This window comes from Camelus ferus, chromosome 7 (genome assembly GCF_009834535.1).
Source record: "Camelus ferus isolate YT-003-E chromosome 7, BCGSAC_Cfer_1.0, whole genome shotgun sequence".
NCBI classification, from domain to species: domain Eukaryota; kingdom Metazoa; phylum Chordata; class Mammalia; order Artiodactyla; family Camelidae; genus Camelus; species Camelus ferus.
In genome coordinates this window covers 47,254,755-47,271,695 of record NC_045702.1, presented here as the reverse complement: position 1 = coordinate 47,271,695, position 16,941 = coordinate 47,254,755, and the positions used below count along the sequence as shown (strand labels likewise).

Below are 16,941 nucleotides of genomic sequence, written 5' to 3'. Positions count from 1 at the left end.
CACTCTTCCTAAAGCAGTACACCAAGAGCAGCTAGCCCTTTACTTGCCTTTATTTTTCTTCAGTCCATTTATGTTTATCTGACATTATATAATTAATATATATTATATATATATATATTATGTAAAACACACTTCTTATTAGCATCCCCCACCAAAATTAAGCCATGAGGACAGAGACTCTGGTTTGCTCATCACTGTATCCAGAGCCTAAAACAGTGAGTAGCATATGGGAGGAACACAAATAATTGTTGAATAAATAAAATAGATACTTATTAAATGGCTTTTAAAAAGTACTATCATTTGTAGGCATTAAAACAATGAAAATGAACTGTAACGTTACATATAATAATTTGAATAGTGATTATTTCTAGATAGTGAGATTATGAAAGTTAGCAGAGTAGTAAAGAGCTTTTTTCGTAAGTCAGACTGTTTTGTTACCATTCATGGCTCTACCCAGAAGCTGAGTGACCACGGACAGGTCTCCTCGTTTGCAAATGCAGACAATAGTGGTCTTTATGGAATGACGATGAGGATTACATAAAATAATACATGTAAAGCACTCTAGAGAATGCCTGGTACACAATAAGCACTCAGATCAATGCATGTTCTTAATGATCACTGTTAATTATTTCTTTGTATTTTTTTCTGCGTTTTACAAGCTTTTAGGAAATTCATCGAAATAGTAATCAGGAAGTGGTATGAGCCAAGAGACAACTAGAAAGCTCCAAGCCTTCATTCCCCCAAGGAGACATAAAAACAACTAGAAACTGGCTAAACTAATCTTACAGGTTCTGGGAAATAGTCAAAGGTCTACAGCAACCAAGAAAAAACCCAATCAAGAAAAAGTCACTTTCAAAATGATATGAAACTAGCATTTTTACTCGCCCTTGTGCCACCCCCTCCACAAGGCAATTTTTGTTCTGGAGTTCCCAGTTCCCCTGAACTTGAAGAGAGCAAAGCAGACACTGACTGCAACATTCTAACCAGTCAGGGGGCTGCCTGAAGGTCTCTGTCTCACCTCACTTGGTCTCAGGTGAGGAAAAGCTCCAGCCATTGCTCATGAAAGCTTCAAGGGACAACAGATCTGCAGGTGTCTGGGACAAAAGTTTATGCATGAGAAGCAGAACAGACTATCAAATCCCCACAGAGAAGCTTGGGTAAAACTCAGGGGACAACAAATCTGCAGGTGTCTGGGACAAGACTTTATGCATGTGAAACAGAACAGACTGTCAAATCCCCACAGAGATGCTTGGGTAAAACTCCTCGTGTATATGGGGAAACAGAGAAAGCCACAAAGTCCAGGCCAGACTCACACTCAGAAAAGATCTGAGACGACCTTAAGCCTTCAGGCTCAGAGCATGTCCAGCTAATCAAGGAATGACTTCCTCGGCACACAGCAAGAATGCAAGAAACTGGAAAAAGTGCCTATGTTTTCAAACATCCAACTTTCAACAAAGATCAAAGGCACACAAGGAAACAAAAACATGACCCATTCAACGGAACAAAATAAATTGGTAGAAACTATCCCCGAGGAAGCACAGACTGTGGACTTACTAGCCAAAGAACTGCCTTAAATGTGCTCATAGAGCAAAAGGAAAACACAAAGAGTTAAGGGAAACCAAAATGATACATAAGCAAAAGAACACTATCAATAAACAGAAATTATGGGAATAAAAAACCCAAATTCTGCAGCTGAAAAAATACAGTAACGAAACTGAACATTTCATTAGAGGGGTTCAAAACCAGACTGAGGAAGCATAAGAATCAGCGATCATTTGGCAAAATAATGGCTGAAAACTTCCCAAATTTGATGAGAGACATGAATAATAAAAATCCAAGAAGTTCAATGAATATCAACTAGGATAAACTCGAGAGATCCACATTGAGACACATTTTAATCAAACTGTTGAAAGACAGAGAGAATGTTGAAAGCAGCAAGAGAAAAAAAGCAATTCATCACATACAAGGTATCCTCAGTAAGAGTACAAGCTGATTGCTCAGCAAACTCTGGAGGCCAGAATGCAGGGGGCTGATGTACTTAAAGTGCTGCAAGTGAAAACTGTCAACCAAGAGCTCTGTTATCTGGCAAAACTGCCTTTCAAAAACGAGGAAGAAATAAGACACTACTAGATATACAAAAGCTGAAGGAGTTCATTACTAGGAAACGCGCCTATAAAAAAATCCTAAAGGGAGTCCTTCAGGTTGAAATGAAAGAACAGAGGTAACGCAAAGACATACATAAATATAAAGCTTTCAGGTAAAGGTAAATACATAAATATAAAACCCAGTATCACTGTAAATTTGGTTTGTAACTCCACTTTTTATTTTCTACAGGATTAAAAAAAATGTATAAATCTCTTAGTGGATGCACAATGCATAGAGATGTAATTTGTAACATCCATAAGGAGGGGACAGAGCTATATAAAAGCAGAGCTTCTGTATGCCACTTAAGTTAAACTGGTATCTTTCAAATTAGATTTTTGAAATTTTAGATTATATGTAATTCCCATAACCACGAAGAAAATATCTGTAGAATACATCCAAAAGGAAGTAAGAAGGGAATCAAAACATTTTACTACAAAGAAATCAACAGAACACAAAGTTAGGCAGTAATGGAAGAAAGGAGAGTCAAAAAAAAAAAAAAAAAAAACCTAAGACATATAGAAAAAAAAGGTAAAAAAGTCCTTCCCTATCAGTAATCACTTTAAATGCAAATGGATTACATTCTTTAATCAAAAGACACAGATTGGCAGATGAATTAAAAAACAGCACCCCACTATATGCAATCTACAACAGACTCACTTCAGATCTAAAAACACAAACAGGTTCAAAGCAAAGAAATGGAAAAAGATATTTAATGCAAGTAGTAACCCAAAAAGAGATAGATACTATTATTAGACAAAGTAGGTATTAAGTGAAAAAACTGTAAGAGTCAAAAAACATTACACATGGATAAAAGGATCAATTCACCAAGAAGATATTACAATTATTATTATGTATGAACCAAGCATCAAAGCTCCAAAATATATAAAATGAACAGTGACAGAACTGAAAGGAGAATAGTTTTACAATAATAGTTGGAGACTTCAATACTCCACTTTCAATAATGGATAGAACAACCAGAGAGAAGATCAATAAGGAAACAGAGGGAATGAACAAACACTGAACCAGTTAGAACTAATGGACATACACAGAACACTCCACCCAGTAAGAGGAGACTATACATTTTCTTTGAAAGCACAAGAAAGATTCCCAGGACAGACCATGTGTTAGGCTACAAAATAAGAATTAATTTAAAAGATTAAAATCATACAAACTCTTTCCAGTCAAAAGGGAAGAAAACCAAAAATCAATAACAGAAGAAAAACAAAAATTCACAGATAGATGGAAATTAAACAACACTCTTAAACCAGTGGGTCAAAGAAGAAATCACAAGGGAAATTAGAAAATACTTTCAAACAAATGAAAGCAAAAACAAAATGTACCAAAACTTACGGGATGCAGAGAAAGCAATGCTAAGAGGGAAATTGATAGTAAACACTTATATTAAAAAAGAAACACTCAAGCCAAAAAACTAATTTTATACCATAAGAAACTAGAAAAAGTACAGTTAACTACACCCAAAGGTAGCAGAAGGAAGGAAATAATAAAGATCATAGCAGTGATAAATAAAGAGCATAAAACCAACAGAGAAAGAACAATAGAAAACCAAAAGTTAGTTCTTTGAAAATAGCAACAAAATTGACAAACTTTTAGCTAGATTGACTAAGGAAAAAAAGATCCAAATTAATGAAGTAAAGCAGAGACATTCCTATCAATTTTGCAGAAATTAAAATAATAAAAGATTACTAAAAACCCAACAAACTGGGTTACCTAGATGAAATGGGTAAACGCCTAGAAACACATAACCTGCCAAGACTGACTCCTGAAGAACAGAAAAGCTAGAGACCTCTAACTAGTAAGGATTTGAACCAATAATCAAAAACCTCTCAACAAGTAAATCCCACGACCAGAATTATATTTAACATTTCAAGAAGAATTAACACCAATCCTTCTCAACCTCTTCAAAAAAATTTAAGAGAAGAACATACTTCTTAACTGATTTTATGAGGCCAGTATTACCCTGACACCAAAGCCAAAGCCAAAGACTACAAGAAAAGTACAGGGAAATATTGCTTATGAATAATGATGCAAAAATCCTCAGCAAAATACTAGCAAACTGAATTCAGCAGCACAGTAAAAGGATTATACAGGGCAACCAAGTGGGATATATTTCTGGAATGCAACATGGTTCAACAAGTGAAAATCAATCAATGTACTACACTACATTAACATAATGAAAGAATAAAACACCACACAATCATCTCAACCAATGCTGAAAGAGCATTTGACAAAATTCAGCATCTTTTCATGGTTAAAAACAAAAAACTTGACAAAGAATGGAAGGAAACGTCACCAATCAAATAAAGGCCATATATGAGAAACCCACAGCTAACATCCTACTCAACGGTGAAAGACTGAAAGCTTTCCCCTAATAAGGAATAAGACAAGGATGCCCACTTTCACTACTTCTACTCAAAATAGTATTTGAAGCTCTAGCCAAAGCAATTATACAAGAAAATTAAATAAAAGGCATCCAAATTGGAAAGGAAGCAGTAAAATTATCTGTTTGCAGGTGACATGACTACATATGTAGAAAACCCTAAAGATTCTACAAAAACTGTTAGCACTAATTAATGAATTCAGTACAAATCAGTTGGATTTCCATACACTAAGAATGAAGAATCTGACAGGATATTAAGAAAACAATTCCATTTATCAAAGCTCATGCGCGCGCGCACACATACACACACACACCTCTAGGAATTATCTTGAGCCACAAAGGTTAAAGACTTGTTCACTGAACACTATAAAACATCACTGAACAAAATGAATGAAGACATATATAAATGGAAAAATATATGTTCATGGATTGAAACATTTAACACTGTTAAGATAACAATACTGTCCAAAGCTATCTATACATCCAATGCAATCCCTATCGAAATCATAGCAACATTTTTTTGCAGAAATAGAAAAGCATTCCTTAAAATTCATATGGATTCTCAACATGCCCCAAATAACCAAAGCAATCTTGAAAATGAAGAATGGCATTGGAGGACTCACACTTACTGATTTTAGTGCTTACTACAAAGCTACAGTAATCTCAATAGTGTGGTCCTAGCATTAAGACAGACATAGAGACCAGTGCAACAGAATAGAGGGCCCAGAAATAAACCCTTGCACAGATGGTCAAGCGGTTTTTGACAAGGATGCACAGACTGTTCAATGGGGAAAGGACGGTCTTTTCAACATATGATGCTGAAAACACCGTATATCCACATGCAAAATAATAAAATTGGATCCTTAACTTACCTACAAAAAGCTCAAAATGCATTAAAGCCTAAATGTAAGAGCTAAAACTATCAAACTCTTGGAAGAAAACAGAAAATTTCATGACGTTGGATTTACCAATGGTTTCTTGGGTATGGCACCAAACACACAGACAACAGTAGAAAAAAATAGATAAAATGGACTTGATCAAAATGAAAAACTTTTCTGTGCCAAAGGACACTATCTAGAGAATGAAAAAGGCAACCTACAGAATGGGAGAAAATATTTGCAAATCATGTATCTGATAAGAGATTAATATCCAGAATATATAGCTCAACAACAAAAAACAACCCAATTTAAAAATGAGCAAAGGACTTAAATAGACATTTCTCCAAAGATATGCAGATGGCCAATAAGCACGTGAAAAGTTCTTCAACATCACTCATTATTAGGGAAAGGCAAATCAAAACCATAATTAGATTCTACTTCATACCCATTAGATGGCTATTATCAAAAAAAAAAAAAAAAAAAAAAAACCAAAACAACTGTTTGTATGTGGAGAAATTAGAACTTTTTTGAGTGTTGGTGGAAATGTAAAATGGTACAGCCACTGTAGCAAATATGGTGGTTCCCCCCAAAAATTACACACAAAATTACCACATGATTCAGTAATTCCACATTAGGCACATGTCCAAAAATACTGAAAGCAGGGACTCAAACAGATATTGTATACCAATGTTTACAGCAGCATTATTAACAATAACCAAAAGACAGAAACAGCCTACATGTCCATGGATAGATGAATGGAGAAGTAAACCATGGTATATACATACAATGGATTATTATTCAGTCTTAAGAATGAAATTATGATATATGTTACAACACAGATGAACCCTGAAGTCAAACACAAAAGGACAAATATTGTGCGTTTCCACTTACAGGAGGTACCTAGAAGAGTCAAATTCATAGAGACAGAAAGTAGAATGAATGGTAGTTACCAGGGGCCAGGGGAAGAAGGGATTGGGAGACAATGTTTAACGGGTACAGAGTTTCACTTTAGGATGAAGAAAAAGTTCTCAAGGTGGATAGTGGTGGTGGTCACACAACAATGTGGCTGTACTTAACGCCACTGAGCTATACACTTGAAAACGGTTATAACAGTCAAATTTACGTTATGTGTATTTACCACAGGAAAAAAAGGCAAAAGAAAAATAATCAATGCTATTTTTAAAAGAGAAAATGTAAGTGGCAGGAAATTTACAGACATGTATGTGTCTAGAGCTGAGGACAGCTATTCAGATGAGAAGCTGAAGAAGAAGCGTTTTGGCAGAAGTCCTGGGAGGGGAGGGAGCCAAACCACTTGGGAAGTGCTGGGTAATTTCCTTTACTAGAAAGGTCAGCAGATAGGAAATGTGAAGCCACTGTTAGGATTTCTCCTCTAAAAGACTGATTAGCAAACTGGACTAGACTGCTCTCAGTTCCAACAAGCTGCTACTGACATTCTGGTGGCTTCCTCCTGGACTCTTCTGGCTGCCACAGGGCACTTGCTATCCCTGAAGTCCGAATTAAATAACGGGCACATCCCCGCCCCACCCCACAAGAGCAAGCCAAAAGATGCCTACGTATTTCTATTACCACCACCACCCCAGTTCACTAGATGAGAAGCACAGAGTGAATCCAAACTGAAATGTGCATGTCTCTGAGTGTCAGGACAGGATAAAGCCGCAGCAAATAACTCCGTATCTCAATGGCTTAAAACACAAAAGGTTTCTTCCTTGTTCATATGACATGTCCGTCCTAGGCCAGCCAGGTGAACCACTCCACACTCTACTGCACACTGTCCTCACACAGGACCCAGGCCAACAGAGCCACCACTGCCAGGAGTGCTGGCAGAGGCAGCAGCAGAGGGAGCGAGACCCAGTAAATAAATGATGCCCTGGCTTTAACAGAATCCCACCCAGAGAAACAACACTGCTGCTCACATTTCATCGGCCAGAACACACCAAATAGCCTGTTTCAAAGGCCAGGAGAATGCATTCCTCCCACTTACCCAGAAAGATAAGAATGACAACAGTACAAAGCCCTGACGGCTTCCCAGCTCTCACTGGAAAGCATTCCAGGCGCCTTCACTGTGACAGTGTTCATCATCAAAAGTTATTACAGAGTGTAATAGTACCAAAATGTGCTTGGCATCATGCTAAGGAATCCGATGAGCAATGAGCCACAGGCGGTGGGGTGACACAGACAACCTGTAGTCAGTTTCAATGTGGTGATAAATGCCAACAACAGGGAGGTCAGCCCAGGAGGGCACTGGACCCAGCCGTGGGGTGGTGGTCAGTAAGAATCCTAGGAGCCGCAAGGTCGGCCACAGCCACACAGGTGCGGGACAGTCAGCCTGGAAGAGGACATGCAGGAAATTCACAGGTGGAGTCTGGAGAACACTGAGGCAGGAGGTGCCTGTCTTTCTCTGTGCTCAGTCCAGACAAGCGCTGAAGAGATCTTCACACTGATGGGGGTGGGGGAAAGGCTCTTCATCCCTCAGCCCAGCCCTGGAAGCCTTTATACAGGGATCCTCTTGACACACTTCTGCCCTGCTAGCGGAAAATACACCCGACAACCCCCGGGCCGCCGGCCTGAGCAGGCTGCTGACACCACTTGGCTCCTGCCATTGTGCCGCGGTCCATGCACACACTCCCTGAGAGGGTGGCCTTGCTCAGCTCCCAATCACAAGCGGGAAGGTAGATCCACTTAGTATGATGAAGGTCACGAGGACAACTAGATGCTCTTTTCAGTGAGTTTTTGAATCTGGCAGTGAGGGAAAAGAGAATGAGGTGGGATTTGGTTTTGTTTTTGTTTTAAGTGAGAAAGGAGAGCCTTATGTAAGAGGCCACGTGCTTGTGTAAGTAAGGCTGGATGAGGGCCCACTGCCTTCCACTACTTTCATTAAAAACTCCCCAAATAAAAAATGCCCAGGGGTCAACCACTGGAACAAAGAGAGGGAATGAAGAACAAACAATGGTTTTTAAATGCACTTTTACTTTTCTTAACTTTCCATTTTAAACCAATGCTAATGGAGAATAAAACAAAGGGCACTATACATTTTGCATTAAAAAAACATCCTTTGGGATTTCAGTATCAAAGAAAGGTATTTAAATGCCCTCCAAGTCAGGGAGCTTTCAATAAAGAGAGATGGTGGGAAGGCGGAGTGGGGAAATACCCTTTCTATTTCAGGGTTTATTAAACGTATGATTTCTAAATTTTCTACCTGGCAGTTCCATGCTTCTTCAGCTGGGGAATTCAGTGACAGCCAGAGGGCTTTCAGGACCAAACGTGGGACAGGAGAGAGGAACTCTTCTCCCAGAAGAGTAGTTTAAAATAGCATTTTTGTATTAAAATAAACAAAACTGTATCATGGACTAGGTGTCACTTTTAAAGACAAGACCGGAGATTAATGAGGAATCTCCTGCACAGGCAGGGTGGGACTGCTACCCCTCCAGGCCTCTGCGACAGGCAGGAACTGGCCTCCACCACTAGTTAGTCCAACAGAAAACTGCCAGGAGCCCTGCTAAGGGATGCTGCAGCGTGTCCTAACTCATAGCTGCACTCACTACACACCGACAGCCCTAAGCCATCTCTCCAAAAGAGTCAACAAAAATTTAGCACCTACTATGTGCCAGGCCCTTCATACACTGGGATAACTATCATTTTGGCCTGCCACATGCTCTGGGGTGACTGGCCATCATCCTGGGGTAAATCCTGGGCCCTCCTAAAAGAGGAGGAGGTGGACCAGCAGGCAGCTGAGGGAAGGCCAGAACTCATTCACAAATGCAAGGCACTCGCCAGGTATACAGGACCCTCCTGGAGCAGAGCTTGAAAGATTGGGGAGCTGTCTGAACAGCTGTGCTGCTACTATGGAGGGTCTGGAGGAACAGCAGGATGTGGGGTCTGTGGGAAGGGATCCCTGCCCAGTCCTGAGGATACAGGTACACCTGGGAAGGTGTCACCACATACCTGACAGCCTGGGCTGTCTGGAAGCAAAGGCCTCAGGACTCACACTTCGGGATTCGATGTACTATTCTGTTTATGTATTAGTGCAACATGCAACCAGAAAACGCACAGATTTTAGGTGAACAGCTTGGTGAAGTTTGACAAACTGCACCCACATCAAGAAACGTATGTATTTTTTAGCTCTCAGAAATCATTTTATAATAAGTGAACCTCCTGTTTGAACTCTGGACATCCAAACTTGCATGAAAAACGCTTTTTCAGGACTGCCGTCTAGGAGATGACAAATAAACAACAAGATCCTACTTTGTAGCACAGGCAACTGTGGTCTAAACAGATTGTAATAACCTACATGCAAAAGAATATATATGTATAACTGACTCACTATGCTGTACACCATTGTAAATTAAGTATATGTCAATAAAAAATTTTACATACGAAAATCACTTGTCTAAAATTTTAAGCTGTTTTGAAATAAAAGTAAAAATGTATAGAAAAAAAAAAAGCGAGACCAAAGAAAGCCTAAGTTAGGGGCACTAAGTTCAAGAGCAAAACAGTCATTATTTTAAGCCAGTGATCAAGAGCCCTGGTTCTAACCTAAGCAAAAAACTGCTTTCTCTCAGCTAATACAGCAAAACAAAAGGGGAAGTGCCTTAGGAAAACGTGTCAGAGGTTTCCCATCCATTGAAAATCAGGCACATCCCTTCTACCAGATAGTAAGTACATGATAAAGACACAGCAATTTTAAAAACCGTGCTGACTCCAACACAGGGCATAAGGTCTGCACCACTCCCAAGACATTTATTGCGAAGTTTCTTAGATTTATTTATTTACTAATAAACATGTTTTCAACAGAAAATACATAAAAATATACATCTGAATCAAACATTACAGTTATTAAAAATGAAATCTCTAAAAACCTTCAAACTACTCGGAAAAAATAGTAGCAATATCACTGAAGAAAGCAAAATTCAAACAGCAACCATACTGTAAAAGTTACGCACAACTGGTGACCGAACACAGGCAAACACTGAACAGGAAACACCTAGAAAATGACGCCCAGGGAGTAGGGAGGTAGAGTAGTAGTTCCATTTTTGCTTCCTTTTCAGCTTCTATGAACATGGTACTACTTGGACAAGACAAAATCCATCTAAAAATCATTTCTCTGTAAAAACTTTGTGGATCTCATTCATATTCCCAAGCTGACTTTTACAGACAGCATCCAAGGAATCCCACTAAAAGCATAACCAGGCCAGCTCTTTAAAAAGAACCAGACCAGCTGTTGTTAACACCCGAGCCCTTCTCCTTAAAGGGAGGAGCACAATGGTATCATGAGAATACCTCAAAGCGCTGACAACCCCTTCCATTTAAATAGTCCTGTTAAACTTGGCATGTCCTTGATCATCTCAATGGCACCGTAAATTGGGAGAGGATTTCTAGCCTCATAACATTTCAGTGAAAGCTGTGTAACCCACCAAGACCCCATGATTCTAGCAACAAGAGTCAGGCCCCAGCTCTAGGAACAGAATCCTGGCTCAGCTCCCTCCTGGCCAGGTTGCCCTGAGCAAATCACTCTATTAGCCTTATCTTTAAAATGCAGATAATACAACCTGCTTCACAGAACTAGAGTGAGGATTAAATCTGTTCATGTTAGTACCTAGCACAGCAAAACTTTTTTAAAAAAGTGATTGCTCCCCTTCCTTAGAGAGTAGGGGGTGGGAGGGGGTTGGGGAAGGATGACCCCTAAGAGTCATCTCCATTCCCCAAATCCAAGACCACCAAGGTCCCCACAGCACAGAGCGGGAGCCAGCTGAGCTCTGGCAAAGGCAGAAGAGGCAAGAGTTCCAGAGGGACCTTCTGATGGGGGGCTCTGGGGAAAGAACAGGGTTTTCTGTATCTTTGTTTCTTTCACCATCACTAACAATACCTAGCACACAGTAGGTGCTCAAAGAACATCTGACAAATGGACTAACCCATTTAAGGTCAGGGGAGCCTTCAGTCATCAGTGAATGATCATGAAGGAAAACAGGCAGGAAGCCATCAATTATTTGAACTAAAATTTTGGCCCTTTTCACTGTGAGACTCTACCACACCTTTTTGCACTACTCACAGGGCGCTACATGTTAACTTCAGGTGTATGCCACATACGCCTCTGAATGGTCCTATTTGAAAACACCAACCACTGCTTTTCAGAAAGAAAATAAAATGGTTCCACAAATATTTTCTTATCTCCATGCCTCCTCCACATAGCCTGTATCAATTCCACTTTGACACATAAAGCTATGTTCTTTATGAAACAAGACTGTATCTGGGAGGTAGCAATCCTAAACTATAGCTCAGTAATGGAGAACAGAGAATTCTCAAGAGCAATTTACAATTAGCATGCCTAACGCACCCCAGTGTTTACAGCAGCACTATTTACAATAGCCAAGACATGGAAACAACCTAAATGTTCATCAAAGGATGACTGGACAAAGAAGTTGTGGTATACTTATCCAACGGAATACTGCTCGGCCATAAAAAATAATAAAATAATGCCATCTGCAACAACATGGATGAACCTGGAAAATATCATTCTAAGTGAAGTAAGCCAGAAAGAGAAAGAAAAATACATTAGATCACTTATATGTGGAATCTAAAAAAAAAAAAAGACAAACTTACTTACAAAACAGAAACAGACTCACATAGAAAACAAACTTAGTTACCAAGCGGGAAGGGCTACGGTAGGAAGGGATAAATTGGGAGTTCAAGATCTGCAGATACTAATACATACAAAATAGATAAACAAGTTTATACTGTATAGCACAGGGAACCGTATTCAGTATTGTAGTAACCTATGGTGAAAAAGAATATGAGAACAAATGTATGTTCCTATGTGACTGAAGTATTGTGCTGTACACCAGAAATTGACACAACATTGTAAACTGACTGTACTTCAATAAAAATATAAAGTGTAAAAAAAAATAAAATAAAATTAGCACGCCTAGACTATTCTATCTGAATGGCTTTATTGTTCTTCGTTAACTTACTGTAATATTCCTAAACTGTTTTAAGTCATGTAAGTTATCTTACGGTTTTCTGTCCTGTGTACCCGACCAGATCAGACCTGCTGTACTATCTGAGGTTTCTCCCGATCACTGAGAATTCAGCTCTTCTATGAATGGGAGGTCAGCAGTGCATCACATGATGACCAAGCAGCCTTCTGAATATGGGATTATTAAAATGGCAAATCATCGTGCTGGCCTTCTAAGAAGTCACGAACAATGTGACTGTGTGACGAGCTTCTGAGGATCTGGGCACACATTTTAAGCCATAGGATCAGAAGGGTCCACTCTGGCTGTGAGGTCAGTATCAGAAAAATTCCTTTACTCCTCCAAACAGTATGCTCCATGTATATTCACGAGAACATTTAGCAGCATTTCCTTCTCTAGGTGTCCAACTTACACCTTAGCGCTAGAGGAGAATAAAAGGACCACAATGACATTCAAGACCTCCCGGTTTCTCTGCTCTGCTCGGAAGCTGAGGCAGTCCCATCCTCCAGCCTCTGGGAGCTTCACTGCTGAGTACTCTCAGTAAAGGACCATCCCCTTGCCTCTACTGGGCATCATTCCTGTCATTCATTACAAAAGCACAAAGACATGGTGGTCAGTCCAACAAGGACTAGAGCCCATGGGAGGTATGATCACTGTCAGAGGACATCAAATCTGACACACTGGTGAGGCCGCAGAAAAGCAGAGGCTAGAAAGGAGTTCAGAGTTTATATGAATGTCTCCTCTCTTCCTCCCTTCCTAGTTTCCTTTACTCTGAAGCCCCTTCCAGCTCTGCACTTTCCAAAGGATGGAAAGTACATCCGTTGTATGCATGAGATTAAAACCCACTGGGCACCAGCTAAGCCTTCCTTCAGTGTGCACCCACGCCCCTTCAGCCGGTCATCACAGTGCTTCATGCATAAGGCTGGGATACAGGGAGGAACCACACGAATTTAACATCTTGCTGCGCCTGCAGTGCTCATTCAGGGCTCTAATACAGTCACCTGCCCACCTCGCAAACCACTCTCCACTAATTTGAAGAAACGAATATGCTCAGTTAAATTATGATGAACAGGAACATTTCTACTGGAAAAATCATCACACATCTTAATTTGCATTGACAATTACGTCTTTTGACAAGAAAAAAAAAAAAAACCCTGATTATCTTACATAAAGTAGTTTGCCCTAATGAGTGCATAATGGGTCGGATATAATTTGTGGATTATCTCCACATATACATACTTTAACATTTTAGAGCTACCAAAAATTAGCCTTATTATCTGACAGTAAAATGTTCTTTTCTAACTACACATTCTGGGACATTTTAAATGTCCTAAGCAAGAACGATGTATACAAGTAGTGGATGGTGCAGCAGCAGAACAGAAAGTTTCAGTAATGACATATCATCAAGATACATTGGCTGATGAAATTCACAAGGGGCTCAAAGCTCCTTCCAGAAGGGTTTAAGTCTGGAGAGACCCGAACCTCCTAAAAGCATAGAATACTAATTATATGGTAAAGTCCAGTGGCAACAAAAAACAAAAACTAAGCCTGTCCCACCCTTCTTGAGTTAAGTTTGTTTTCCTTGCTTTTAAAACCTCCCTTCATTGGAGAAATGTGAAACACTTCCTCATAAACATCCACAACCGTAGATTTTTCTCAAGTGTCCACTTCGAGGAAGCCTTTCAGAAATCACTAAATGGTCAAAGCGACGGTCTTTAATGTGCCGCCAGCCTCAAGCAGGTGACAGCTGCATGCGCTCAGGCACCACTCTTGGGGAGACCCAGCACCCAGGTGGAGAAAAGAAGTACACACTAGCCAAAGGTAAGGTGGAAGTAGTGAGTCAGAGGCGCTCACAAAAGAAAAAAGGCCAACTCTCACACAAAGCATCTCTCGGACTCCCACAAGCTGCTTCCTTCCCTTTCTAAAAGTTTTATTTTTAGTTCGTTTGAAAAAGTTTTTCTGGCTTACGTCTTAATTAAATATGTATATTCATTACCAGAAAGTAGAGGAAAGTTCTCCTTAAAAAGTAAAAAAACTGAAGCCAAGTCGACATTCCCACCACCCACTGTAACATTTGGGTACTCTCAGGTGCTTGTTCACGAGATTTTTAAAACCTAGTTAAAACCATAACGGCTAATTTGAGTGGTGCTGTAGATACGATCTGAGATCCTGGGGCTTTTTGTTTTTTAACTTGGTCTAATGACGCTGCCAGTTCCTCCAAACAGTTACCAGTTCCTTGAAAACATTTCAAAAGCACTAGAACAAATACAACGGCAATTCCTTTTAACTCTATTATCTAAGTTGAACTGGTCTGATTTTCAACCTTTTTTTCTAAAGAAAGTTGCTCTTAAACTTCCTTACCTCTATGCCAAATTCCCGGAGAAATGGCGGGGTTGGGGGTGGCGACCAAAAAAGCTTCCCCCTCCCCCGACCCACAAGCGCCGCAAACGAAGTCGCTGCGCCCCGGCCGCCTTCCCGTTCGCACTACCCTCAAGTATCCACACCTGGGGCTCGCGGAAGCAGTGGCCCGGCCTGAGACCCCCGAGGCCCCACCCGGGACGGCGGCGGGCGCCAGGGTGCGGGGACGCCCGGCCTTTCTGGTCTGGGTGGCACAACCGTGACCCACCGCGCACACCTGCAGGGCGCGCCCTCTCCGGCGTCGGCGAGACTGGGCGCGCCCGATCCACAACGCGGCAGCGAAGGGCCACGTTTCCAGACCGAGGCGGACGCAGGGCCGGGCGCAAAAGGAAGGCAGGCCAGGAGTGCGTCCGGGATGCGGCGGGCGGCTGGACCCTTACCTGTGAGCGAGTCGCCAACTCCATTCTTCCCCGCGGGGCTCCGGCCTCCTCCCAGCTCGCGGCCACGGGAGCTTGTTGGCACGGGCCCGCTGCACGGAGAACGCCCGCGGCGGCGCAGCGCGCGCGCTCCACCCGGAGCTCCGGCGGGCCAGGGGAGGGGCTCACTCTGCACGGGACAGGGGGAGCGCGCCACACCGCCCACTCGGCGCCGCGGCGTCCGCCCACTACGCTCCACTTAGGGACCCAAACTTCGCGACCTGTGAACTTCACTTTGCGGACTGCGCGATAAGGGGCTGCAGCTGGGAGTTCCGCGAGGTGGCTGCCAGTCTGGGGGCGCCGAACTCCCCCCTGCAGCGGAGGGAGGGAGTGGAGCCGTCCGGCCGGTTTCGCGCGGGAGAAATGAGAGGGTGCAGTCCCGGCGCAGCGCCAGCCGGATCTTTGCAGGGTTTATTCCAGGTAGTACCCTGGAGCGCAGAACCTCTGCTGCAATCGGTGTCTCTGATCCAGAAAAACCTTTCAGGGCTGCTTCTCAGCTTGTTTGGTCTTGTAGTTGTAAAGGGGCGGGGTTCCGCCGTCTCTTAAAACGATGGCTTCAGTGTTCTCTTTGCAAAATAGGCAACCTCGGTTTCTTTACCTAGGCCCCCGGGGTAGGAAACCGGAACCCCGCCCCTGGAATTTTAGACGGCCTGTTCCATACTATTATACGCATAGGCCTTCTAGCCCATCTAAACAGAGTTCAAGAAGTCAGGAAGACTGATTAACATATATTGGCTAAGCACCTATGGTGTGTCAGGCACTGTGTTAAGCTTAGGAACATATGAGTGAACAAAACAGGTCCCTGCTCTGTTGAAGTTTACAGTTTGGGAGCCAGCCACCGATGTGGTGTAAATGTAGTAATGACGTACATAAGTGTAATAGTAATATAATTAATTTAATTAATAATTAAACAATTCAGATAATACCGTTAGTAAATAATGGTGATAATAAGTTCAAAAGTAATGATGCAAATAATGTAAATTTGGAGCTATGATAGAGGCCATGAAGGAAAAGGTAAGTAGTACTATGGGGGTGTCAAATAGGCGGACTTGGCACAGATCAGGAAAGACTTCTTAAAGTTCAGGTATGAAGAGTTAAGAATTAAGTGGGTGGAGATTTTGGAAGATTTGAACCAGGTGTTGGGGAGGGTGGCAGATGACGTTGTCCTGCAACGAGCAGGTTTGCTGAAAGCCTATCTGGCACCTGGTTTCTTCTCCCCATGTGTTTCTGAAAATAATTATTTTTCCATTTAGGGCCACCTGTAGCAGATATTCCTGCATTCTTTCCAAGATCTTCCCTCCCACCCCCACCACCACACACACCTCATCTCGCTTTTCCAAAATCTCCACGTGGTCAAGACTTTAATGTGGCTAAATTGTCCCAGGTGGTTGCTCTCAGCATGATCTGATCACCATGTCTTTAACAGCTTTAAGTACTGACCCACTTATCATGGCTGGATTCTTTTACAGTTTTGAGTCCAAATGAGCTTCTGACCTTGCTAATGGGAGCCCAGCACTGGGAAATTTCTGACAGCATAAAATTCAAGGTCTAACCTTAAGATTACATAATGAAAGCAATAACCATAATAGCCAAGTTGGGCTCAGGAAAGAGTACTACAGGACTTGGGCTTTTCTCACCGTTACTTCCAAAGCCAATCATATCTGTCTATGAAATACGGACAAGAAGTCATCTACTCT

The 16,941-nt window shown here is 41.6% G+C and overlaps 1 protein-coding gene across 5 annotated transcripts in view; it reads right to left on the bottom strand.

The window, feature by feature from the left end:
- The window catches only part of CDCA7L (cell division cycle associated 7 like), a 38,284-nt gene extending 22,812 nt beyond the window's left edge, over window positions 1–15,472 (bottom strand). The window contains exon 1 of one of the 5 annotated variants that reach the window (XM_032483872.1): window positions 15,209–15,472. In XM_032483872.1, the coding sequence (XP_032339763.1) occupies window positions 15,209–15,232 (24 nt within the window). In that variant the 5' untranslated portion in view covers window positions 15,233–15,472. Of the gene's footprint in view, window positions 1–14,771; window positions 14,886–14,914; window positions 15,042–15,208 lie in introns of those variants that run through there. The other 4 variants (XM_032483871.1, XM_032483870.1, XM_032483874.1 and 1 more) reach the window with 4 other exon arrangements.
- Window positions 15,473–16,941: the final 1,469 nt, after the last annotated feature.